Below are 27,991 nucleotides of genomic sequence, written 5' to 3'. Positions count from 1 at the left end.
ACTCTTCTGGTCCATGTTTGTTACGGCTGGAGCTGAGCTTTCGCTTGCCGTCCACCACTGCTGTTTGCCACTGTCGCAGACCCGCCGCTGATTCCCATCCCGCCGCTGACTCCCATCCCTCCAGATCCAGCAGGGTGTCTGCTGTGCTCCTGATCCAGCGAGACTCCCATTGCCACTCCCGATCGTGCTAAAAGCTTGCCATTGTTCCTGCACGGCTAAGTGCCTGGGTTCGTCCTAATCGAGCTGAACACTAGTCACTGGGTTCCACGGTTCTCTTCCATGACCCACAGCTTCTAATAGCTCATCGCATGGCCCAAGATTCCATTCCTTGGAATCCGTGAGGCCAAGAACCCCAGGTCAGAGAACACGAGGCTTGCCACCATCTTGGAAGCGGCTCGCCACCATCTTGGGAGCTCTGTGAGCAAGGATCCCCGGTAACATTTTGGCGACCACGAAGGGACCTCCAAAGCGTTTGTCTCTTCCAGAATTGAAACTGTAAAACTACAAATGGTTCTTCAAATGGAGCCCCAGATGCAGTCCATGACTAAGATCCACCGCAGACCCCTGGACCGGCCTGCTAGCCCATGCTCCAATGTTAATGACATGGAAGGCACCCTTCCGGAGGAAATCTCAACTACACAACACCTACTATGCCCCAGTTCAGCAGGAAGCAGTTAGAGCAGTCATTGGCCAACCTCCCCAACAGCACTTGGGTTTTCCTGTTGAGAGAGGGGACTGAGAGACAGGACTAGCTGGATTTCCTAGGCCGACTAAGAATCCCTAAGCCTAGCTGGGAAGGTGACCGCATCCACCTTTAAAACACGGGGCTTGCAACTTAGCTCACACCCAACCAGAGAGTTCACTAAAATGCTAATTAGGCAAAAATAGGAGGTAAAGAAATAGCCAATCATCTATTGCCTGAGAGCACAGCGGGAGGGACAAGGATCAGGATATAAACCCAGGCATTCGAGCTGGCAACGGCAACCCCCTTTGGGTCCCCTCCCTTTGTATGGGAGCTCTGTTTTCACTGTTTCACTCTATTAAATCTTGCAACTGCAAAAAAGAAAAAAAAAAGAATCTTCAAATGGCTATTGATGCTAAAGAAAGTTCTGAAGGAGCATTCTCCAATGCAGTTATTTCCTACAGAAGATTTTAAGTGATTTTTTAAAAAACTGCCTCTTTTTTTAAAATATTTCAGCTTTTATTTTAGATATGGGGGTACATATGTACCCATGTACCAATGGGTATATTGGACCCAGGTAGTGAGCATAGTAAGCAATAGGTAAAAAAATGACCTCTTATTCAAGAGGGTACCTCATTACTATTTACAAAGTGCTTTCAAACATTCTTTCTCATTTTTTCTGACAACTCTGGACTTCCCCCCCTACTTTTAGAAGAAAACTAACAGTCCCAAAAATGTTTTGGTGTAAGTCAATATATGAACCCAGGTCCATGTCCAGAACTGTTTACCACTCACCTCTTTATAAAACAGTAACTGTGGCCAGGCACGGTGGCTCACTCCTGTAATCCCAGCACTTTGGGAGGCCGAGAGAGGTGGATCACTTGAGGCCAGGAGTTCAAGACCAGCCTGGCCAATCTGTTGAAACCCCATGTCTACTAAAAATAGAAAAATTAGTTGGGCATGGTGGCACGCACCTGTAATCCCAGCTACTCGGGAGGCTGAGACAGGAAAATTGCTTGAACCGGGGAGGTGGGGGTTGCAGTGAGCTGAGATCATGCCACTGCACTCCAGCCTGGGCAACAGAGCAAGACTCTGTCTTAAAAAACAAAAACAAACAGTAACAGTTACTTCTCTGAAGCTATTATTTTTTATCCTGTTACATATATCAAAGACTTCATTTGGGTAACTATATTCATGATTATTTTAAGCTTTCTTTTTCATTACCAATAGTTGGGCTAACCTTTATTTTCTGGATGGTAAAGGTGTTTTATAGCAACAAAAACAAACAGCTAAGTCAATCCGTCCAGGTACCCTGTTAAAGCTTCAAAGACTCTGGATCAGAATGATCTCTACTATACACACATACCTAAAGAATAAACAAAAATGCTATTGCTAATAACTCTCAGTCCCTTGAGGGATTAACTTTTAGTCCCTTGATTTGCAAATCAAGCTGTAAATTATATTAATACCCCCCTTTCTGTACCTTTCCTTTCGGATGATGCTCATCTAGCATTTTGCTGTCTTGAATACCTTCTCCTTTCTCATCCCTATATTTTTTCATTCTTTATTTGAGTATAATTCCATTTTAACACATTACCTTAATGCAAACCATTATCTCCATTTTTGCTCACTTCTTTCCCTTTCACAGCACCTCTTCTCAATAAAAGTGTATATGTAGTGTGTTCCCATGGTGATGGGAACTAAAATTACTTATAATCAATGGTTTTTATATTGTTGCTGCTGCTTGTCTCTTGGGTTAGGCCACTGTTTGCCGCCAGGTCACAGTTAAGTCTATGAAGGTGAGATGAAACAATATTTACCAGAGATTGAACTACTTCTGGAATATTTGTGAATCCAGCCTTCACCATTATTGCACCATCTAGATTTCACATCTGTTTAGTGTATTACCAATATTTCCTTTTTCCATATAATGAATTCTTTTATTGTAGTAATTGTGGTATCAGGGCACCATGCATATTCATAGTTATAAGAAGATATTATCATAGAAGAAAATTGTCATGCCATCATTCATTATGGTGTTTTGCATCTTTAAATTTTAAACAGAGAAAGAGAAAGAACAGTCAAGCTAGTAAGCAAGAGATAACCAATCTACTTTGGGAAATGACCAATGGTTCTTGATTTCAGGGTAGATTATAGAAAAGAGAAAAGATTATAGTATTTTATATCTGCAAAACTTATTCCAAAACAAATCAGTAAATCCAGGTTAAAATACCCAGGTCAGGCAGTCACATTTTTACTAATAAAAAATAACTAGCAGCCCGGGCGAGGTGGCTCATGCCTGTAATCCCAGCACTTTCGGAGGCCGCGGCCGGCGGATCACGAGGTCAGGAGATCGAGACCATCCTGGCTAACACAGTGAAACCCTGTCTCTACTAAAAATACAAAAAAAAATTAACCGGGCGTGTTGGCGGGCGCCTGTAGTCCCAGCTACTCAGGAGGCTGAGGCAGGAGAATGGCATGAACCCGGAGGGCGGAGCTTGCAGTGAGCCGAGATTGCGCCACTGCACGCCAGCCTGGGTGACAGAGCGAGACCCTGTCTCAAAGAAATAAAATAAATAAATAAATAAATAAATTGCAGCCCATTGAGTGAACTTTAAATGATCATGCTACTTTGTGAAATAGAATATCACATTACTAGATCTGCTGTGTGCTGGACAAATGCCAGCACAATGCAGTACTTTGCTGATATAGTGCGGAATAGATTTTGTGCTGCAGCAAAGCTGTCTATAGACTTCAAAAAACAAAGGTTATATGAGCATTAACCAAACTGTTTAAAATCTTACAGTTTCAAAGGACCACATGTTCTATGATTCCATTTATATGAAATTTCCAAAATAGGCAAATCTATAAAGATAGAAAATAGATTAGTGGTTACCTGGGACTTGCGGGGATAGAAGCATTACAGGGTCGGGGCAGTGACCTTCCCTGAAAGATACAGAATTTATTTTCTAGGTGATAGAAATGTTCTAAATTGATTGCGGTGATGGTCACAACTATGGGACAATATTAAAAATCATTCAATTGTATACTTTAAATGAGATAATTGTAAATATATGAGTTATAGCTCGATAAAGTGATACCAAAAGAAAGATCTTCCCCAAAAAGCTTTCCTGTAAAAATACATGTTCCACCCAATTAAAATGCAATGTCAATACGTATTCATTTATTTTATTGCTTAAAATAATATGTGTTCTTTTGCACAAAGAAGAAAAAATAGAAATCAGAATGTAAGAAGACAAGTCATTTATGATTTATTTTGCACCATTTATTTCAACTGTTTAAAATAAAAGGGCCGATTTTATGCTGCTGTCAAGGTTTTGCTTATGATAAATGTTTGAAGTGAGACACTGAAATGTGAACTGGTTGTGAGACAGGCTCTCCTTGGCTTCTAATGGAGGCAGGTATCCCATGGGACAGATGCTTGTATTGCTTCAAATTCATTGTAGGAGAATTAACCCTTCGTGGTGCCACTTTCTTCATATGAATTAAAGTGAAAATTGCCAGGGTCAGTGGCTTACGCCTGTAATCCCAGCACTTTGGGAGGCTGAGGCGGGTGGATCACCAGGGTCGGGAGTTTGAGACCAGCCTGACTAACATGGTGAAACCCCAACTCTACTAAAAATACAAAATTAGCCAGGCATGGTGGCACATGCCTGTAATCCCAGCTACTTGGGAGGCTGAAGCAGGAGAATCACTTGAACCTGGGAGGCGGAGGTTGCAGTGAGCCAAGATCATGCCATTGCACGCCAGCCTGGGCAACAAGAGTGAAACTGCATCTCTAAATAAATAAATAAATAAATAAATAAAAATAAAGTGAAAATTATGCAGTATGGGTTTCACTGTAGTTTTACTACTCTTGTATAGAGGAGGAAAAATTTCTCCTCTACCTTCTTACAATCTCTGGCTAGGCCTAAGAATTAAACTTATATAATACAGGTTAACAGAAGAGAAGCATACAAATTTTATTATAATTTTCCTTGTACATGAAAGTCCTCACAAGACAATGAAGACCCAAAGAAGTGACCAGAAGTAGTAAACTTATATATCTTTTAGATGAAGAAATGATAAATTTGTGAAGAAGTGATAAGACAACGCAGTTTGGATTATAGGCAGTAAATTGTGAGGAAGTCACTAAAAATATAGAGGGGGAAACTAATGGAAGATAAGGGATATTTTAGTAAGTTTGTACAGATCTATTTCAGAGTCAATTCCAAGTCTCAGGTGATAAAGATGTTCTTTTCTTCCTGGTACAGGGAGGGCACCTTTCTCCTGGAAATTTTAATGGTGTGTTTTTAAGTAGAAAGGGGGAGGTCAAAAGGCTTTCCTGCATCTGTTATTTCTCCATTGCTTTCAGTTCTAAATAATCAGTATGCCAAAGTGGCATATTTTGGGGTGGCACGTCCTGAAGTCCTTCACTTGTTTACTCACTCATTGCTAATCAGGACTTGATCATCTTTGTCTCACCCCTTTTTACAGCCGTCCAGCCCTATGCTTTTTATTTTATGCCATTATTTAAATCTGATGTTCCATTCAGTTCTCTACAGTTGGAAGGGTCTAGGTTGGGCTACCTTTGGATTGTTCAAAATGCCTTTTTAAAAGGACAAAGGTCTTGTGGTCAAATCAATTTAGCGAATGGTGCATACCATATCTTGGTCTTACAAAGTCTCAGTGCACACTAACATATTAAAGGTTCTGAGAAATCCAGAAGAAAAAACAAGTATGTAACTTTGTTTAACCTAATATTTCCCAAACTTTTTTTTAGTGACTCGTAGAAACACTCCGTAGAACTAGCCTCTGCAGAACACCCTATGGGAAATGGTGTTCTGGAGTCATAATTATCTCCCCCTTTATTACCTTATTACTCTTTCCCAGCTATGACAGATCTTTTTATATTTCTTTTTTTCTTCCCGAACATGTTTGTTTTAAGCCACAATTCAAACTTGCTACATTTACTTTTTCCTGGTTATTGCCCAGTTGTTAAGTCTGGATTGCCCTGGGAAGATGCTGATTACATGGTGCTCTGAATACCTTGCATTCTTCGCCAGTAGCTCTCCTAAAGGTTTGTGATGCATACATTACTGCCCAACAGAGAACTGGGCTTGCCTCATTGCAATTTCAGAAGACAATCCTTCTGCGTCCATCAGCTTGTTATTGGCTGGCACCACAGAGATGTGTTTCTCCAGCCCTCATTAATTGTAACCAACCCTAAGAGAGTTAAGTTGTATCAGGCATATATATACCTTACGGTGGATAAGTTTGTCAGATACTTTCCTTAGTGCATATTTTTTAAAGAGATAGAATAAAGTATAAATACACGTGGAATGGATGTCACCAATAAGGGTTTTTAAACACTGGAGAATTTTATATGGGGCCTGCTTTGTAGTTATCCTTTTTTTTTTTCAATCTATGAACTCAAATATATGAAATATATCTGTACCCTCCTTCTTTTGGCTGCTCAGCTAAGCTCATCCCAACAACGCTTCCCAGATTTCTTCAGGTCACCACCAATCCAATCCAGGCTGGAAGTGATGAGACTGAGCTGTGGAATACAAGGAGCATGCATGGGGCGCTCTTCTGGATCCTGGGGATATAGTGGTAAACCGTTACTGCCAACATGCTCTCATGGCTCTTAGATCTAGTGGGGGAAAGATAGCCAATAAACACACAAAGAAATCAAATCTTGATAAACACTTTTCAGATCACTAAAATCAGATTATGTGAGTGTGATCAAGTGGCTGCTGTAGAAGGAATGGTCTTAGAAAGCTGCTTTTGGAGATGACAGTAGGTTGAGGATCCTAGTGAAAAGAGTGTGAACAAGGAGAAAGAAATCCAGGCAGAGGAGACAGCTGCTGCAAAAACTCTAAAGCAAGACCCAGCTTCAGGTCTTCTTTTTTTTTTTTTTTTTGTGACACAGGGTCTCACTCTGTTGCCCAGGCTGGAGTGCAGTGACATGGTCTCGGCCCACTATAGCCTCCACCTCCTGGACTCAAGTGATCCTCCCACTTCAGCCTCCCAAGTAGCTGGAACTATAGGCACATGCCACCACACCCAGCTAATTTTTGTATTTTTTGTAGAGTCAGGGTTTTGCCACGTTGCCCAGGCTGCACCTTGAAGTCTTTCAAGAACCAACAGAAGGCCAGGGAGGGGAGCAAAGTGGATGAGGGATGAGTGGGAGGATACCTCCTGAGCTCTTTCAAGGAGGTCAGGGCAAGTCGCATAGGGTTTTGTTAACCCTGACGTGGATTTGAGAATCATCAGCACGCAAGGAGGTATCTAAAGCTGGAGGCCTGGATGAGGTTGCCTTTGGGAAGTGAGGAAACAGCAAAAGGAGGGGCATGGTACAGACCTGGATGGCTCAACCTTTAGAGGTTGAGCAGAGACGAGGGGACTGCAAAGAAGCAGCCAGGCAGGTAAGAGTTCAGATGTCTGGGAAGCCACACGAGAAAGTGTTTCCAAAAGCAACACATGCTGTTGAAGAAGCCCAGAAAGAGGAAGATACAGAGGTGGCCACCGATCCAATGACAACGTGCAAGTTGTTGATGACTTTGACGAGACCAGGTTCAGTGTTCTTTGGGAGGATTGAGGAGGAATGTGATTTAAGAATAGATGTTCATGACCGTAGAAGTGGAAATATGAATATAAAGGTTAAGGTTTGTTTGTTTTAAGATGGGACTTACTGTCTTTAAACTGTCTGCAGTAGAATGGAAGCAACTAATGAAAATGAAGGTGGGGATAGAAGCCATATCTCCTTGGGGTTTTTTTCCCCCTTAAGGAAATATGAGGCAAGGTTTTCAGGGAGGGAAGATGGACTGACTGTAGGAAGAGAGAGAAGTAAATAACTTGCTATACTGTGAACATGTAGTATGACCGCTGGACAGTATTTACAGCCTATTAGAATTTGAGAGATTCAGGACTTTTTGTTTTTTTTAAGTCCATCACTCTTATCAGTGATTTTGACCAAATTTAGTTAATACCGAAGTCAGGATCTGAACCCGGGGACGTCTTGCTCAGAGTCTGGGCATTTGACCACTCCACTCCACTCCACTCCACTCCACTCCACTCCACTCCACTGCCTCTCCACGAGTTACAGCTGAAACTAGTCCCCAGTCAGCACAGATCTGTCATTTCTCCAGTTCTCCTCAGCTATGAGCATGCATAGAGAAGGCAGAGAGTTAGGTTTTATGACCAAAAGAGAGAGATGAGACAGAATTAAATGTGTTTGCAAGTCAGTAAGTATGCGATGATGGTGAAATCAAAGAAGTGAAGAACCAGCGTTGTAGATAATGAGCAAATTGGGGATCAAAGGATAGGAAATGTTGATGAGGTGGAAGAGTGAGTGGTTTGATTGGAAGAAGTGCAGAGCCTGATTTGGAAGAATCAGAGGTGCAGTTATTGGTGATAACATGACAAATGATATGGGTGTGAGTGGCTCATGTGGGTACAGGAGCAGATCACCTGTGTTGAGAAGGTTGAGGATTAAGAAGTCTGGGCCTGTCCCATGGATCTGACATCCAGGGGTCCCAGCCTTCTTGTTTTCTACAAAAGAGAAACTCAGAGCCTGTGCCCCTGGAATTTTCAAATAAAGCATGTGCTTGTCCCAAGGTATGGAGAATAGCGGCCGTGCAGCCAATAATGTCACTGGGCTCACTTGGGCTAAAGTGGGTCTCCCCTTTCCTTCCCTGCCCTCCCTCTACCCCGAAACTTTCCTTAACTACTGAAGATCAGGCCTTCTTGGCCCCAACACAGAAATCCCTGTGGGGTGGGGGGCAAGGAGAACTGTTGTCCCTCCTGTCTGCAACAAAAGAAGAGTTCATTTTTGGCCAAATGAATGACAATGAATATTAGGGTCTCGGACTGCCAGAACTCCCTGCCAGTGGCACTCCCTGGGAGAGAAGGCCTGTTCCCACACCCCTCTCTCCAGCTTTCTCCACCTGGACCAGATCAGTTGTTCTCCCTTACTCCCCTCTAGGATCCAGAATTCCTGGTTTGACTATCAAAAGTAACACTACTTATAATTATTTATAGGATACATCGTTGACTCTCACATTCACTTTATTATAAAATTTCTTTTTCTATAACAACTCTAGGTACTTTTATTGTTATTAGGCCATTGTTCCTTACTCTTTGTTTTCTTGTATTATCACATCAGTCAGCGACCAAATCCTGTTCATTCTAACTGAGATGTTCCCCGATCTGTCCCCTCCGTATTCTTCATGTCTTCTCTCATGTTGGGCATTGGAGCAGCTGCTTAATTTGTTCTCTTTGACCTTTCTTGCTAAAGTCCACCCTCACAACTCTCAACAGAGTCACTTGGCAAAACGTAGGTCTGATCGTGTGGCTGTTTTGCTTAAAAGTCTTTGATGGTTCCCCAGATTGCTTTGTTAAACAAAGGAATTTCTACTTTAAAAGTAGAATTTCCTGCGGAATCTTTCTCAAGTTACTTTGCTCCAACCACACTAAACTGCACCGTTCCCTAAACCACAGCCTAGTTAAGAACTTTAAAGATTCCAAGCACTGACTATATTTTGGTTCCTCCCACTACTTCAGAGGTTCGAAACACTAGACTAATTTAACATTTTATTCTACAAAATAGCACTGAACTTAGGCATATGTGGAAAATAACTAGCTGTTTTCCAGATTTTTCTCAGTTTCTGTCTTCTCTTTTCTTTTGATCACTGCTCCAGGCTTACTGGGGCTCTAAGGAAATGCTCAGTCTGACTGGAGAATTTTAGCATTGCCTTCAACACAAATATAAGGCTACTTCTGTTTGAAGGTTTATCTCTGGCTGGAAAATCTGCCCTCCTCTATCTCCATTTAGTTAACCTTTACTTTTCCTTCAAGGTTCTACCCAATGATAACTTCCTTTATAAAGCGTTCCCTGGCTCACCCAGGGGTAATCAATTGCTTAGGCTTTTGCGTGTGAACTTCTGCTTGTGTTACCATAAATTATCTGTATGTCTAGCATCCTTGCTCATTTTACCATGTTATATCATTAAATCCTCATAATTATCATGTAATCTTAAGTATTAGGATTCCTGTTTTGCAGATAGTAAACAGGGGTTTGTTACCCACCTAACCAAGCTGTTATTAATATCTAATGTGACAATGGGTATAATTAATTTATAAAAGACTAAGAGCATTAAAACTGGAAGGCAGTATTATTTTTAATATATTGACTCTGTGTGGTGACAAGCGTTCATCTGTATTTTTTCTTCTTGCCAATAGTGAAGGGAATTTATGATTCCTACATAAAGAAATCTTTTTAATGTTAATTAAACTAAACTGTAAGAATGCTGCTATGCTCAGGTGCAATGCAAATAATGAGGTGACTCTATCCCTGCCATCTCAGGCTAATCCCCTCTCCCCTGAGGAGCTGAGACTCAGCTCCCTGGAGGTGAAAAGCTAAAGCATTCCCCTGTTGTGCCATTTTCTTCCCTTTCTCTCATGCATTATTTTTCTTACTCTGGTTATTCTTGATGGGAATTTTTAGCAGAGCTCAGCACCATCTTATCCCAGGAAGAAAAAAAAATTGTAGGAGATAAATGTATGATGAGTGGTGCAAAACACAACAGTTGCAATCTTTTAAATTTATTGTGAAATTAAAGAACGTGCCCCTAGAATATAATCGCTGGCAATTCAAAAAGCAAGGATTTTTAGCAAAATAAATAAGACCAGTTTTCCTCCTCTGGGCCTTGTGTCTGTTTATCTCAGTGAGTCTTTCACCTTAACCAGTCTTGCAGCCCAAGCTCTTCCTTTTCCTTAATTAGCATCAGGAGTTTTCATTAGTTATTTTACGAGTTGTTAGTGATCCTCATTAGCTTTGCTGTGGTCTTAAATTTTCTTGACATTTACTGTTTCACTGCATAAGATTTTATGGTTAATTCCCAGAGTATATAAGCCAGATTATTAGCCGTTATATTTTTTACAATGTATATATTCCCATTTCAGAATCTCTTGTATCTTAACATTTTTCTTTACAATTTTATATAAATGACTGTCATCCAGTTCGTTGGGCTTCCTGATATCTTTTTTATACATATTAAATAAGGAAAAATAAGTAAATATATATATCATTCACTCAGTTGATAGATTTTTCAAGAAAGAAAAAAATTAAGATAATATGTTTCTACAAAAAAAGAATGTAATGAAATACTGTAATTTGACTTTATAGCCAAATTAGGGGAACACTACTATTTTTCATTCTACAGTTATTCCACACTATGCTGCAAGTATTGCCCAAGGAACAGAAGGCAGAAACCAAGTAACTTGACAATATATTAGAGAAGAATAACAAGTCAAGTTATTTTGAAGATTTAGGTGTATTTTATTTCAAAGTGCATTGTTCTCCCTTTGTGCCTCCTTCTCAAATAACACAACACAGGAAGCTGTCATCGATGTAATATATATTTTTTGGGGGATTAACCACTTGTATACCTGTTTCACAACAGGAGCCACATGGCTCCAACAGGCTACCCTGGGGCTCTTCACATAGTTACAGTGTTACAAGACAGCAAGAGCATGAGCCACAAAGCCCCGTGAGGCTCAGGCTCAGAACTCCCCAGCACTTCCACTGTCTTCTGTGGGTCATAACAAATCCAAAGGCCAGCTCAGTCAGTTTGAGAGGGAATTCCATGGGTTGTGACTTCAGGGAAGTGTGATTAATTGGGGGCCATTAATATACTTATCTGTCACCTACCAAGTCCTAATTTTTTTTTTTTTTTCTGAGACAGGGTCTCACTCTGTAGCCCAGGCTGGAGTGTAGTGGCATGATCATGGCTCACTGCAGGCTTGACCTTTGGGGCTCAAGCAATCCTCCCACTTCAGCCCCCTGACTAGCTGGGACTACAAGTGTGCACCACCATACCTGGCTAATTTTGGCATGTTCTTTTTTTGTACAAAATAATCTTCTGGATGGGGCTCACCATGTTGCCCAGGCTGGTCTCAAACTCCTGAACTCAAGTGATCCTCCCATCTCAGCCTCCCAAAGTGTGGGGGTTACAGGCATGAACCACTGTGCCCAGCCTATGTCATAATTTTAAAAATTATTATAATAAGTTGGCTGGGCTTGGTGACTCACACTTGTAATCCCAGCACTTTGGGAGGCCAACGCAGGTGGATCACTTGAGGTCAGAAGTTCAAGACCAGCCTGGCCAACACAATGAAATCCTGTCTCTAGTAAAAATACAAAAATTAGCCAGGTGTGGTAGCAGGCACCTGTAATCCCAGCTACTTGGGAGACTGAGGCACAAGAATCACTTGAACCTGGGAGGCGGAGGTTGCAGTGAGCCAAGATCATGCCACTGTACTCCAGCCTGGGTGACAGAGCAAGACTCTTTCAAAAAAAAATAAAATTATAGTAATTTTAACATGTTCGGTGTTTTCTGTAATTTTGTCTTTTACACTTTTTAAAATATTATTCTGAGAAGCGGTACATAGGCTTCAGCACATTGTCAAAGAGGGTCAAGCACATTATGAGATTAGGAGCCCTTGATCTAAAGTCAGGGAGTTCTGGAAAGAGGAGTATAGAAGCCTCAAGGCAGAAGCAAGCTGGCATGTCCAATGGGATAGAGGAGCAGAAGGAAAGCTCCTGCGGCCAGAGCCAAAGATTGAGGGGCAGAGTGGTTGGAGACAGAGGTAGGGCCAGATCATGTGACTTCTTTGAAAGCTTCTGAAACTTGCAGAGGGACCTCCACTTCCCCACTGCACCATACCCACAGAGTGTGAAAGTAGGTATTGTATGTAAATTGTATTTTATGATTTTTTGGGGTCATTGCTAACTTTTTTCAGTTATCTTGGCAGAAATAAGAAAATTCTTTTTTGCTATTCCATATATCTATTGTGATATCAGAGTCTGTTGTTTGTGTGTTTGTTTGTTTAAGACAGTCTTGCTCTGTTGCCAGGCTGAAGTGCAGTGGTGCGATCTCAGCTCACTGCAACTTCTGCTTCCCAGGTTCAAGTGATTCTCCTGCTTCAGCCTCCCAAGTAGCTGGGACTACAGGTGCGTGCCACCACGCCCAGCTAATTTTTGTATTCTTAGTAGAGACAGGGTTTCACCATGTTGGCCAGGATGGTTTGATCTCTCGAACTTGTGATCCGCCCACCTTGGCCTCCCAAAGTGCTGGGATTACAGGCGTAAGCCACCGCACCCAGCCCCAGAGTCTATTGTTTATAGAGGATGATTGGGCGTAGCTTTCTAGAGCTGGGAAAACCACCTTTCAACAGTATTATATACCAATATTTACTATTTCATAAATTCAGGCATATTTGCTTAAAATAATCTCCTGTAGAGAGGCAAGAAACAGAAGCCCATTTTTTTGTTTTTAGGAAATTCATAGAAGCCATTGGTAAGGTTCTTTTAAGTTGGCAAACCCTATTTTCAGAAGACTTCTATGTTGACACTTGTGACCTACAGAATTGCTTTAAGAGGTCAGCACTGATAAAAACAGAGGGAAGCTGTAAAGGGAGGATTAGGCTAAAGTCAACTGGTGGAGTAGGCATAGGTGAATTACTAAAGTGTTGATGAAATGACTCTGTTGGAGTTACCAGTTTATTATAATGAGAGCTAAAGTGAAAAACGCCAGACAGCCTAGAAGCATTCTGAATAACAAGGAGCTCCAACCCCTTATATATAAATGAGGTTACATATAGTAGGTTGAAAGCAGGTTTCCAAAACAACCAATTAGTTTGTATAGCTTCAGCTTCACGATTGATGATTACATTCCATAGGATATTACATTAAATTGATGAAATCTGCACGTCTCTGGGGAACTCCTTACAAGCTAGCCAGTGAGCTTTTATGATGATAAGATACAGAATGGATAAAAATCTTCTGATGCCAAAAAAGCTTTGGCCCTGCCCAAGTTAGGATCTATATTCATATTATCACCAGGTAAAGTGTCTTGCAAACTTTCTTAGCTTTCATTCCTATCAGACTGCTGTTCATGACTGTGAGGTGTCAAAGACTCTCTCCTTAACCAAGCTTCAGTCATGCTCTGCTAATGTCTCTTTTGGACCAGGCTTCAAGCTTGCTCCACCCCCAGCTTTGGCTTGCCCAGCCCAGCCTTAGCAAGGAATTCTGCTAAGTCATCTCCCAACCCTAGATATCTAATTACCCTTGATATCTGATCAAGTTCTTCATCCTCCACCTTTTTGATGTCTAAGTCCTTGGACTGCCTTTAGCAAGAGTCCTGTTAGGCCAGCTTAGCAAGAATTCTCCTGCCCTTGATATGTTCTTTTAGCAATTTCCCATCCTTTGACATCCTCATGCTGTTCTTGGCTATAAATCTTCACTTGCTCTTGCTGTTTCAGAGTTGAGCCCCTTCTTTTCCCCCCTCCAATTGCAATGGTTTTGAATGAAGTCTTCCTTACCATTTTCACAAGTGTCAGAATAATTTTTTTAACATCTGTCTTTACACCACAGTCAACAACCCCTTATCCTCCCCAAAACTCTGAGCTAACGCCACTACTTAGAGATTACAGTGTCTGCCTATTTTATTAGCTGGAACTGCATCAGTGATTTTGGAGCTGAATTTTTCATTTTTTACATGAAAGATTATGTGTTTATAATTTATTGTTTTCACATATGCATAAACAGAACTAGGAAGAGCTGTACTCAGGAGTCAAGTCAGAAGAAAAAACATCACCCTGTTCAAATAGACAACTGAACATGCCTCTGAAAACCAGAGGCAAAGGGAGTTATTTATAGTTAACATCTGTAGAATATGGGCCAGGTGTAGTGGCTCACGCTTATAATCCCAGCACTTTGGGAGGCCAAAGCAGGAGGATTGCTTGAGCCCATGCATTCGAGACCAGCTTAGGCAACATGGCAAGACCCCACCTCTACAAAAAATTTAAAAATTAGCTGGGCGTGATGGTGTGCATCTGTAGGCCCAGCTACTCAGGAGGCTGAGGTGGGAGGATCACTTAAGCCTGGGAGGTCAAGGCTACAATAAGCTGTGATTAAGGCACCTGGGCAACAGAGCAAGACCCTGCTTCTACCAAAAAAAAAAATATTAAATTTGTAGAAGTCTGGGCACAGTGGCTCACACCTGTAATCCCAGCACTTTGGGGGATGAGGCAGAAGGATTGCCTTCACGAGTTTGAGACCAGCCTGGGCAACATAGTGAAATACCATCTCTACAAAAAATACAAAAATGAGCCAGTTGTGCTGGTGTACACCTGTAGTCCCAGCTACTTAGGAGGCTGAGGTGGGAGAATCACTTGAGCCTGGGAGGTCAAGACTGCAGTGAGCCGTGATCATGCCACTGCACTGTAGCATGGGTGACAGAGTGAGACCATGTCTTTAAAAAAAAAAAAATCTGTAGACTATGAAGCAAGATGAGAGACATTTGAAAGCATATGTAGGAAAGTCAGGTATACTTCTAGAGCTGGCTGTCTGTTAGGATAGAGACCTTTAAAATGTTTCTAGTGCTTGCAGATATCACCCTACCCTCCTGCAAAGATAACAGTGCATTTACTTCTGTCACTATAGATTAGTTTTGCACACATATTCTTTTCTTAGGGCTGCCGTAACAAAGTCTGGGTGGCTTTAAAACAACAGAAGTTTATCGTCTCACAGTTCTGGAGGCCAGAAGTCAGAAATCATGGTGTCGGCAGGGCCATGCTCCCTCTGGCAGCTCTAGGGAAAGACCTTTCCTTGCCCCTTCCTGGCTTCTGGTGTTTGCTGGCAATCCTTGATGTTCCTTGGCGTGTAGATGGGTCACTTCAGTCTTCGCCTCCATGGTCACGTGGCCATCTTTTCCCTGTGTTTCTTCACATAGTCTTCCCACCCCACACGCAGAAGTATGTGTCAGTTTCTGTGTGGCTGAATTTCCCCTTTTTATAAAGACAGCAGCTCTGTCAGATTGGGCCTCCTCTAATGATCTCATTTTAATTTTTACCTTTGTAAAGACCCTGGGAGTTAGGACTTCAACATGTCTTTTTTGGGAGACAATTGAACCTACATAGCATGTTTTTGAACTTTACATGCAGAATCATATTGTATGTAGTCTTTTGCATCTGGCTTATTTCAGTCAATATATTAGTGAGATTCATCTGTGTTGCAATAGCAGTTTCTATTCATTGTCAGTCCTACCTACCACTATATCAAGGCTCCGCAAATTATGGTGTGAAGGCCAAATGCATCATGACTTATTTTTTTCCCATATGGATATCTAGGTATTACATAAGAAAATGTGGTTTTTGGTTTCTATGATACTTTTTCCCATATTTCTCTTTGTTTGAATAGGAAACAAACCTAATTAATCCTTAATTAAAAGAAAACTTTTATATCCCATCTTTCCATGACTATGAATATGTTACATGTATAAATGTTTATATCTGTTATGTGGTCATTATACATTTTGAACTAAAACATAGCTTATACTTGCCATATAAGTTTATGGAAAAAGTTAAATATTTTACTTAATTGATTGATTTATATCCTGTAACTTTACACATAAGACCTGGTAATACAAGCTTGTTGTTAAAAAAAAAATTGAAATGATCCAGAAGGACATAAAATCAAACTAATAGGCTCCTCTCCTTATCCCTGTGGCTTGTCCAGTCTAATCCTTTATAAGTCACCACTATTGACAGTTTTCTGGATATTCTTACAAATATTTTTTCTGACATGGAAGTGTGCATGTATCTGTGTATGTGTGTGTTCCCTGTATTTCTAACATACCTGGGATCCTAATATGCATACTAATCTATGACTTGCTTTTTACATTTAATAATATATTGTGACTACATTTCCATTTTAGTACAATAAAGTTTCTCCTCATTCTTTTTTTCTGTTTTTGAGATGGAGTCTTGCTCTGTCGCCCAGGCTGGAGTGAAGTGGCCTGATCTCGGCTCACTGCAACCTCCGCATCCCAGGTTCAAGTGACTCTCCTGCCTCAGCCTCCCGAGTAGCTAGGATTACAGGCGCCCACCACCATGCCTGGCTAATTTTTTTTTTTTTTTTTTTTTTTTTGTATTTTTAGTAGAGATGGGGTTTCACCATGTTGGCCAGGTTGGTCTCAAACTCCTGACCTCAGGTGATCCACCTGCCTTGACCTCCCAAAGTGCTGGGATTACAGGCGTGAGCCACAGCGCCCGGCCTTTCTCATTTCTTAAAATAATTTTATAATGTTCCATTGAATGGATGCATGATAATGTGTTCCCCAAATAGCAAACGTTTAGACTGTTTCCAATTTTTTGTGTAAGTATACATGGATTTATTTCTGTTTTTATTTACTTCTATGAAAACATACTTAAGAATGATTTTTAGATGTTGAATTGCTGGGTAATATATATGTGCTTTTAAGTTTTTGACAGATACCACTAAATTGCCATTCGAAAAAAGGAAGTAACAATTTACACCCCATGAGGTATTTTTATTATTTTTTTTAACTACCAGGACTTTACACCTTGTAAAATCTACAATAAGAGAGTTATACATTGACTGTTTACTCTGTTGTTTCAGAACAATGAGATGGTGGAGCTACAGAGAATACGGATGAAGGATGAAATCCGAGAATATAAGTTCCGGGAGGCACGGCTCCTTCAGGACTATACTGAATTGGAAGAAGAAAATATCACATTGCAGAAACTAGTGTCCACGTTGAAGCAGAACCAGGTAAGGTTTAAGAAATTTTTTGTTATACTGAAGATGGATCTACATCTTCTGACCACTAGGGTTAAATCTCCAAACTTGTCAGAATTTATTGTTACTCTTTTATCTTCTCTCATTAACATTTATGTACTGCAATGTCCCAACCCTCCTATTTCAGCTAAAATATAGAAGGAAAAAAATACACCTGTAAGTAGTATAGTGTACACTAGAGTTTTATTGAATAAGAAAAAGAATTTTAGTTTTTATTTTAGCTCTGTGTTCATTTATTTCATAAGTCAAATGTATCGTAACAAATTTAAGCTGACAACTTCACATTAAAAGCCTGAGTCTTAGCCGGGCATGGTGGTGTGTACCTGTAATCCCAGCTACTTGGGAGGCTGAGGCAGGAGAATCACTTGAACCCAAGAGGTCAAGGTAGCAGTGAGCCCAGATTGTGCCACTGCACTCCAGCCTTGGTGACAGAGAGAGACTCCGTCTTAAAAAAAAAAAAAAAAAAAAAAAGCCTGGGTCTGTAAGCTTGTCTATGAGCTTAGGGTCTCCCTACAATCACTGGTCTCTCACTCCCTTAAAATTTTTTCTGTAAAATGCTTTCAAATCATAGAGGGGAATGGATTATGAAGTATAAATCAAGAAGAGCAAAATTATAAGAAAAAGAGGCCGGGCGTGGTGGTTCATGCCCGTAATCCCAGCACTTTGGGAGGCCGAGGCGGGTGGATCACCTGAGGTCAGGAGTTTGAGACCAGTCTGGCCAACATGATGAAACCCCGTCTCTACTAAAAATACAAAAATTAGCCAGGCATGTTGGTGGGTACCTGTAATCTCAGCTACTCAGGAGGCTAAGGCAGGAGAATTGCTTGAATCCAGGATGCGGAGGTTGCAGTGAGCCGAGATTACACCACTGCAGTCCAGCCTGGGTGACAGAGTGAGATTCCGTCTCGAAAAAAAAAAAAAAAAAAAAAAGAAAAAGAAAATGCCTGTTTTCTTTTTCAGCTGTAACCTGACTACAAAGATTACATTCGTACATTTAAATGATTTTTTTGCTGTAATGGGGGTTTGATAGCTTAATTTTCCTGATTGGTTTGCATTGTGGATTTTCAGAACTATTAATAATTATTGAATCTGTAATTTTAGAAGAATTTATTTATGAATACAGTTGAATCAAGTAGTTAATTAAGCAAAGGTGAATTGGATGTTCGAGTTCTTTCCAAGGTGCTTCCTCAGCGACACCTCTATTCTGGTCTAAACGCTGTTGCCACCTCTCAGTTCAGATCCAGCCTATGTGCCAGGCTCTGTGCTAGGCTGGACAGACACAAGAATCCATAGGGCATGATTCTTGTCCTCTGTAAACTTAGAAGCCAGCCCAGATGTATGCTTTTACCTCACTCCCTTCCTGAGTTGGTATCTACATGAGACACTGGTTGATTGATTGATTGATTGATTGATAGATATAATGTTTTGATAGATATAAGGGTTAAGAGGGAAAAGAAAAAAAATCCAGAAGAGAAAAATCCATGTAGTGGCACAATTAAAATTTGATTTCTTTTTTTTTTTTTTTTGCAACAGAGTCTTGCTGTGTTGCCCAGGCTGGAGTGCAGTGGCATGATCTCAGCTCACTGCAACCTCCACCTCCTGGTTCAAGCAATTCTCCTGCCTCAGCCTCCCGAGTAGCTGGGATTACAGGCATGAGCCACCACACCCAGCTAATTTTTGTATTTTCAGTAAAGATAGGGTTGTACCATGTTGGCCAAGCTGGTCTTGAACTCCTGAGCTCAAGTGATCCGTCCACCGCAGCCTCCCAAAGTGCTGGGATTACAAGCACGAGCCACAGCGTCTGGCCGAAATTTGATTTCTGATCATTGCCACTTCCCCCAGATTTGGAGTGCTGGGGGGAAGTCATGTAAGGGGACAGTTTCAGTCCATCAAAAAAGGGCCACTGGAGTATCCCCATGTGTTTCTGCCTCATTCCTTCCGTAAGCACTGAATCCCCATATGTGTGCTGAGGGCTGGCCATTCCAGAGGCTCCCCAGGTCTTGATTTGGCTGGGATAAGTGAGCTCACAGTGGAAAAATGTAGACTTAGAAAAAGACATTTGTAAAGATGCTTCTTGAATACTTTTTAAAATAAGAAGGGTTTTTTTGTTTTTGTTTTTTGTTTTTTTTTGAGACGGAGTCTCGCTCTGTCACCAGGCTGGAGTGCAGTGGCGCGATCTTGGCTCACTGCAACCTCTGCCTCCTGGGTTCAAGCGATTCTCCTGCCTCAGCCTCCCGAGTAGCTGGGACTACATGCATGTATCACCACGCCTGGCTAATTTTTTATATTTTTAGTAGAGATGGGGTTTCAACATGTTAGCCAGGATGGTCTCGATCTCCTGACCTCATGATCTGCCCGCCTCAGCCTCCCAAAGTGCTGAGATTATAGGTGTGAGCCACCGCGCCTGACCTAAGAAGGGTATTTTTTTGTGGTCCTTTTTTTGATTATTGATGAAACACATAGAGGATTTGAAACAAATTTACCTGAAGTGCAACTATTTAAAGTGGCCCTTCCTTCCCTATTCCTACACTCCTCACTGCTCTCTAGAGCATGGTGAGAGCACGATCAGCAGCCTCCCTGGAGAGCCTTCCCTGACCGCATGTGGAGACTGATGGACTCAGGAGGTTAATGAAGGCCAGTATTAGACATTCTTGAAAGACTGCCAAGGTATCCCTTGAGTATTCATTAACCCAGATGCCGGTTCTGGGAGAATTTGTACTGTCATTCCTGTTGTGAGTTTCCCCATGCCCTTCTCCCAGTAATTGAAACATGGAATCCAATGGTTAACTCAGAAGTTTTTTAAAAAGGAGGGGGGACTTACACATTTTTTATTTCCAACATGCCATATGCTAATTTTCCCAATTAAGTATCTAATTAATTCATTCAAAATCATTTTCTGCACAGAGCACCATTCTGGTTTATTCCCTGAAATTGGGGGAACTGAAATGCCACAAGTCTCTCCCAGCTAAGAAAATGCTGTGTTTGTTTCCAGTAGTAACTGATCTTTCTTTATAGATGCTAGCATCTATCATAAACTCTCTCTAATCAATAAAGTTTTTTGGTTTTTGGGGGTTTTTTTGAGACAGGGTCTTGCTCTGTCACCCAGGCTGGAATGCAGTGGCTTAATCTCGGCTCACTGCAACCTCCGCCTCCTGGTCTTGTGACTCGGCCTCCTGAGTAGCTGGGATTACAGGCGTGTGCCACCATGTCCAGCTAATTTTTGTATTTTTAGTTGAGACAGGGTTTTGCCATGTTGCCCTCCCTATGCTGCCCAGGCTGGACTCAAGTGATCGCCCACCTCTGCCTCCCAAAGTGCTGGGATTACAGGCATGAGCCACCATGCCCGGCCCTAATTAATGAAGTGTTAAGTACAATATTGTATGTACAAATGCCACAGAGTTTTTTAAAGAGATGACAATGAGTAGCATTCGGTCACAAAATTAGACTGTGTTACTTTGTACCGAAGTTCCCGATACGTTGTATAGTCCTTCAGCCTGGTTTGATGTTTCTCTAAACAGCAAAGCTACTACCATTTTAAAATGCTTAGTTCAAAGAATTTTCCCTTCTGAAGTATTATTTTTCTTTTAGTTATTTATTATTTTCTAAGTACAGTGTAATTATTGTTTAAAAAACACTTCTTACTTTCTATAAAGAGTCTATTTATTCATTTGTTTACATTCCATTTCCTTCCATTAACATATAGCACCTACGATAGAGCCTGATCCGCAGTAGATATTAAATAAATACTTGTTGAAAGAATAAAAAAACTGGCCAGGCACGGTGGCTCATGCCTGTAATCTCAGCACTTTGGGAGGCTGAGGAGGATCACTTGAGTCCAAAAGTTTGAGACCAGCCTGGGCAACATAGGGAGACCTCATCTCTACCAACAACAACAAAAAATAACCAAGTGTGATGATGCACACCTGTGGTTCCAGCTACTTGGGAGGCTGAGATGGAAGGATTACTTGAGCCTGGGAGGCTGAGGCTGCAGTGAGCTGTGATCACACCTCTGTACTCCAGCCTGAGCGATAGAGTGAGACCCTATCTCAAAAAAAAAAAAAAAAAGGGAAAAAAAAAGCAACAATTCAATCACACTTCTATTATGAAACATTTCCTCCAATGTCAGGTAATAATATATAAGAATATCACCCTGGGTGCAATGGCTGATGCCTGGAATCCCAGCACTTTGGGAGGCCGAAGTGGGCGGATCGCGAGGTCAGGAGTTCGAGATCAGTCTGGCCAACATAGTGAAACCCTGTCTCTATTAAAAATATAAAAAAGAAATTAGCCGGGCGTGGTGGCAGGTGCCTGTAGTCCTATCTACTCAGGAGGCTGAGGCAGGAGAATTGCTTGAACCCAGGAGGCGGAGGTTGCAGTGAGCCGAGATCACGCCACTGCACTGCAGCCTGGGTGACACAGTGAGACTCTGATCCACCTCAAAAAAAAAAAAAAAAAAAAAAGAGGCTGGGCATGGTGGCTCATGCCTGTAATCCCAGCACTTGGGGAGGCCGAGGCGGGCAGATCACCTGAGGTCTGGAGTTCGAGACCAGCCTGACCAACATAGAGAAACCCTGTCTCTACTAAAAATACAAAATTAGCAGGGCGTGGTGGCACATGCCTGTAATCCCAGCTACTAGGGAGGCTGAGGCAGGAGAATCGCTTGAACCTGGGAGGCAGAGATTGCAGTGAGCCGAGATCATGCCATTGCACTCCAGCCTGGGCAACAAGAGTGAAACTCCATCTCAAAAAAAAAAAAAAAAAAAAGAATATCATAAGGTAATATCATAAAAGACCTAGGAAATGTATTCAGTTGTTTTATTTCATTTAACTGGTATTTCAGGGGTATCTCTCTATGAGATCATGTACTTTTTAGAGACAAAAGATACAGTCACTGGCTCAAAGAGCTTGTAGTCCCAATAGGGACTCCTAGCAATTTGTGTAAATGAATATTAAAGCCACATGTTAGGTTTGGCAACACAGGGATAGATTAAGATCTTTAGAGTTCCTAAGCTCTGAAAGGATTATGATATCTAACCTTGACCGTCATGTAGTTAAAAATAAAGTTATTAAACTATGAAGTTGCCATAAGGAATCCTAATAAAGCACTTATTTTTCCTATGGTGACTGCTTTGATGTTGTCTTTAAAATATCAAACACCAGTTTTTAAGCACCTTCTTGTTCCATTTCTTGCTTCCTCTGCTTTGCTGGGGCTCTAATCACATGGTGCAGCCTTACAACAACGGCACAGAAAGGAGTGATGAGTTTGCCTCAGTGGGCACCAAAGACTTCAGTTAGGATGAGATTCTTAACTTAGGTCTTAAAAGAGGAATAAGAGTTTTCCAGATGACAGCCTTTTCCCAGGCGGAGAAACATGAAACAGCTGGGTGAATAGTAGGAGCTTGTACCACATTTGAGTGAGTGGTGTGAGTGAAGCTGCCCAGACAGAAAGAGATCAGGGCCAGGCACGGTGGCTCACACCTGTAATCCCAACACTTTAGGAGGCCAAGTCACGAGGATCACTTGAGTTTGAAACCAGCTTGGGCAACATAGTGAGACCTCGTCTCTACAAAAAAAAAAAATTTAAAAATGAGGCGAGAGGATGACTTGAGTCCAGGAGGTTGAGGCTCCAATGAGCCATGATTGTGCCACTGGACTCCTGCCTGGGTGACATAGCAAGAGATCGGGTCTTACAGGAAGTCTAGGCCATCAATTGAATAAATACTACTGAATTTTAAACTCTGCAGTGCAAACTAAATTCATGTCTTCAAGTCAAGCCCAGAGTTAGCAAACTTTTTCTGTGAAGGGCCAGATAGTAAGTATTTTAGGTTTCGTAGGTCACATGATCTCTCTTGCAACTACCCAGCTCTGCTCTGGTAGAAGCAGCCATAGACAACATGTAAACAAATACATGGGAGTGTGTTCCAATAGAACTGTCTACACGAAAATTAGGTGGTGGGCTGGATTTGCTCCGGAGGACATACAATTTTTTTTTTTTTTTTGAGACAGAGGCTCGCTCTGTCGCCCAGGCTGGAGTGCAATGGTGCGATCTCAGCTCACTGCAAGCTCTGCCTCCCGGGTTCACGCCATTCTCCTTCCTCAGCCTCCCAAGTAGCTGGGACTACAGGCACCCGCCACCATGCCTGGCTAATTTTCTTGTATTTTTTAGTAGAGACGGTGTTTCACCGTGTTAGCCAGGATGATCTCGATCTCCTGACCTCATGATCCTCCTGCCTCAGCCTCCCAAAGTGCTGGGATTACAGGCATGAGCCACCGTGCCCAGCCAGGACATACTATTATTGGACAACCTCTGGTCTAGGCCATCAGTTTAACAAAGATTGCAGCAAAACAGGGCTACAATGCAAACTAAAGTAATGTCTGCAAATATAAGCTTATCACATAATCTGGGGCAGTCAGAGGGTTGGTTGAAATACTAGGAAAGGTTGGCAAGAGGTGTCCTATGTTGTCCAGGGAAAGAAAAGGAAAGGGTTGAGAGGAAGATGACTTTACAGTATTTTTTTTTTTTTTGGAGACGGAGTCCAGCTCTTTTGCCCAGGCTGGAGCGCAGTGGTGCAATCCTGGCTCACTGCAAGCTCTGCCTCCTGGGTTCACGCCATTCTCCTGCCTCAGCCTCCTGAGTAGCTGGGACTACAGGCGCCCGCCACCATGCCCAGCTAAATTTTTTTTTTTGTATTTTTAGTAGAGACAGGGTTTCACTGTGTTAGCCAGTATGGTCTTGATCTCCTGACCTCATGATCCGCCCACCCCAGCCTCCCAAAGTGCTGGGATTACAGGTGCAAGTCACTGCGCCCGGCCCAACTTTACAGTATTTAAGCAGGCCTGAAAGAAACCATGACACAAGGAAACACACTGCTGTCTGAAGCAATTTCCAAGTTGCCTTTCTTATAACCACACTGAGGGCAATCCTTGCTTCTCCTTTCATAAGGAGGTAAAGGCCCTTCTGATTTCCATACTCCTTCATCCCAAGTCACCTGCAAAGCAGTAAATCATGTTGAGCATGCGTTTATGGATTCCTCTCTTCCTCCACACTTCATCCTCAGTTTCCCCCTGCTTCATGGCTAACAAATTGAGATTCCTATAATCAGAGAATGAACCTTTCATTTCACTACCAGAGATAAAGTGACAAATGCATGTTTTTGCTTGAAGTAACAACCTAGTTGAAATGCAGTCAGTCAGCAAGTATAAAGGAAAGGTGGCTGGATGCTTTAGTGTGGGAAAGGTTGTTTGCTCGGTGGAAAAGGTTGGAGAGAGTCAGTCACAGGGCAGGAGCAGTGAACTCAAATGACCACAAGCAGCTTATAAATAGCATTAAGTACAAGATGTAAAGAAAAAGTAGAGGCCAAGTGCAGTGGCTCATGCCTGTAATCCCAGCACTTCGGGAGGCTGAGGTGGAAGGATTGCTTCGGTCCAGGAGTCTGAGACCAGCCTGGGCAACATGGTACAAAACCTTGTCTCTACAAAAAAAAAAAAAAAAAAAAAGCCAAGCATGGAGGTATGCGCCTGCAATCCCAGCTACCCAGGAGACTGAGGTGGGAGGATTGATTGAGACTGGGAGATCAAGGCTATAGTGAGCTGTGATCAAGCCACTGTACTCTAGCCTGGGCAACAGAGCAAGACCCTGTCACAAACAAACAAACAAAAGAAAAAGTAGATGGAAAAGGAACAGCCAGTGCTCACTTACAGGTGATTTTTGTGCTCTGTGAAGGTGGGCCCGGTGTTGCCTGAATTTTTTATTTTTTAATTTATTTTTATTTATTTATTTTGAGACGGATTCTTGCTCTGTTGCCCAGGCTGGAGTGCAGTGGTGCGATCTCGGCTCACTGCAACCTCTGCTTCCTGGGTTCACGCCATTCTCCTGCCTCAGCCTTCTGAGTAGCTGGGACTACATGCACCTGCCACCACGCCCCACTAATTTTTTGTATTTTTAGTAGAGACGGGGTTTCACTGTGTTAGCTAGGATGGTCTTGATCTCCTGACCTCGTGATCCGCCCACCTCAGCCTCCCAAAGTGCTGAGATTACAGGCATGAGCCGCTGAGCCCAGCCCGAACTTTTGATTTTTTTAAAAAAGAAATCAGAAGTTTTCAAATGTTTGTGAAATCATCAGTTTTCTAAATATTGGCAATCAATTCCAAAAGTTTTATAATGTGTTACAAGCCAAATAAAGCACATCTATAGGCTCGATGGTCTATGGGCACCACTTGTGATCTCTGCTCTAAAGCATTTGATGTCTGAATTGGTGGAAGGGACACGGGAGCACACACCAGCCTGGGGAGCCCACTAGAGTACAGAATGCAAACTACAGGGACACATGCTTTTGAGCAGGTAGTAGATAGCCAGGGCCTGTCAAGTTATTAGGTGTCCCAGGCCAGGTAATAACTCCTTGGAGTTTTGAAAAGTATATTTCATTTCCATGCCATCATGTTTGTAACATGCTATTTATAGTGCCCAGTTATCATTTTTCCCAAAGTGCAATTTTTCTCCCATGAAGTACTCATAATCTTAAGTAATGTAGTTGATATGTAACCCAGAAACTCCTACTTGATTAGAAGACAGTTATTGGTAGTATGCCATTGATAGATTTGTTAATTTTTTGTTATATTTATTCAAATGCATATTCATGGTAGAACAATTAGCACTTTCTAGTTTTCATTCTAAATAATGGATATTATAAATAATGGTCTCCAATATTGACTCTTTTGAGTAATTCTATCAGGGACATGTTGAAATTCCAATGACCATTTTTTTTTTTTTTTTTTTTTTTTTTTTGCCTTAGAGGCATCTTTTGTACATAATGTATTTCTTTTTTTTTTCCTCAAGACAGGGCCTCACTCTGCCACCCAGATTGGAGTGCAGTGACACCATCAGGGCTCACTGCAGCCTTGACCTCCCTGGGCCCGAGTGATCCTCCCACCTCATCCTCCCAAATAGCTGGGACTATAGGTGCACGCCACCACACCTGGCTAATTTTCTTATTTTTTGTAGAGAGAGGGTTTCATTATGTTGCCAAGGCTGGTCTCAAACTCCTGTGCTCAAGCAATTCACCAAGATTACAGGCCTGAGATTACAGGTGCTGAGATTACAGGCCTGAGCCACCGTGCCCAGCCCTCATAATGCATTTCACACACCATAGTGTGGTGAGCACATTCTTTCACTGAAATAACACTATCCGTATTCACATATACAACTGGCATTGTTAGAAACATCTGCTATACATATGTCTTTATGAGTTGCATCCTATTAGAGCACCACAGTGTTCCGGTGACCAGTGAGTGCTGGTTTACCATCAGCTTTCATTGTTCCCTTCTGACAGTGTATTTCTCAGTTTTTTCCTGGGCCCAGTGCTGCCCAGAGTAAAGGCTACATTCTTCACTCCTCCTCGCAGCCAAATGGCATAAGACTAGTACCAGCCAATGATATATAACAAGTGATGTGGGTAACTTTTAATGTCCTTAAAGGGAGACAGTGTGCTCCTTATTTTGTGCCACCGCTTAGAACATGATCAAATGGCAAGCCACCTGAGATAGTATGGTCTAGACTAGAAGGCTGTACAACAACAGAGGAAGAGCCTGGCTCCTGGATGACCTCATGGAGCAGAGATTCCATGAGGAATCTCCTCCTGTCTACCTCCATACTGTTACATAAGAGAAAAACCTCTGGCTGGGTGTGGTGGCTCACGCCTGTAATCCCAGCACTTTGGGAGGCTGAGATGGGTGGATCACAAGGTCAGGAGATTGAAATCATCCTAGCTAACATGGTGAAACCCTGTCTCTACTAAAAATACAAAAAAATTAGCCGGGCGTGGTGGCGGGCACTTGTAGTCCCAGCTACTCAGGAGGCTGAGGCAGGAGAATGGCATCAACCAGGAGGCAGAGCTTGCAGTGAGCCGAGATCACGCCACTGCACTCCAGCCTGGGCGACAGAGCGAGACTCCGTCTCAAAAAAAAAAAATAGAAAAAGTTCCATCTTGACTAAGTCACTGTTGCTTAGGTGTCTGTTACATCAGCCAGGCTACATCCCAACTAAATCTCTACCCTAACCTTTGCGAGACAAACCATTGCATTGAGATTATATAAAGGGAAGTTGGGGGAGAAAGAGAAATATATGATGATGATACTGGTCAATGTTCCCTATTCTTCAGTTTTTAAAATATTTTTTAAAATTCAAGTTCAAACTAATATATATGCTAAAATAAATATGAAACTAAGCACATAGTTTGTATTGGCATCTAATATCATGATGACTTTATTTTACTTTTTCTACTTTATTTTTTCATTCTCCATAGTTCTTTATTCAGAAAATGCACATTGAACAGCAGAATTCTGTTTTAAACACCATGAAGGAACACTGAAGCACTATGAGGAGCAATGAGGTGGATAAAAAAGTACTTCCTTTCTCTAAGGAGATTACAGTGTACTTGTGGAGATAAAATGTTTCTTAAAAGGTGGCATGTGATAAGTGCCATGGAAAGGATCCCAAGGAGGCATGTCGGCTCAGAGGAGACATCCCTGTCACCCGTGGGCCTTCATGACCAAGAGATCGTTTGAGGAGGTTTATTTTTATTGCATTTCAAAAGAATATTACCTCAATAACAATATATGGCCAGGTGCAGTGGCTCACACAT

At 41.9% G+C, this 27,991-nt stretch overlaps 1 protein-coding gene across 11 annotated transcripts in view; it reads left to right on the top strand.

Annotated features, from left to right (window-relative positions):
- The window catches only part of BICD1 (BICD cargo adaptor 1), a 280,206-nt gene that overhangs the window by 173,500 nt on the left and 78,715 nt on the right, over positions 1-27,991 (top strand). For all 11 annotated transcript variants that reach the window (XM_008966301.6, XM_008966297.6, XM_055095755.2 and 8 more), the window contains exon 3: positions 17,172-17,324. In XM_008966301.6, coding sequence (XP_008964549.1) covers positions 17,172-17,324 — 153 coding nt within the window. The remainder of the gene's footprint in view (positions 1-17,171; positions 17,325-27,991) is intronic.

This window comes from Pan paniscus, chromosome 10 (assembly GCF_029289425.2).
Source record: "Pan paniscus chromosome 10, NHGRI_mPanPan1-v2.0_pri, whole genome shotgun sequence".
Taxonomy (NCBI): domain Eukaryota; kingdom Metazoa; phylum Chordata; class Mammalia; order Primates; family Hominidae; genus Pan; species Pan paniscus.
The sequence above is the reverse complement of the archived record's forward strand: the minus strand, read 5'-3'. Positions and strand labels throughout refer to the sequence as shown.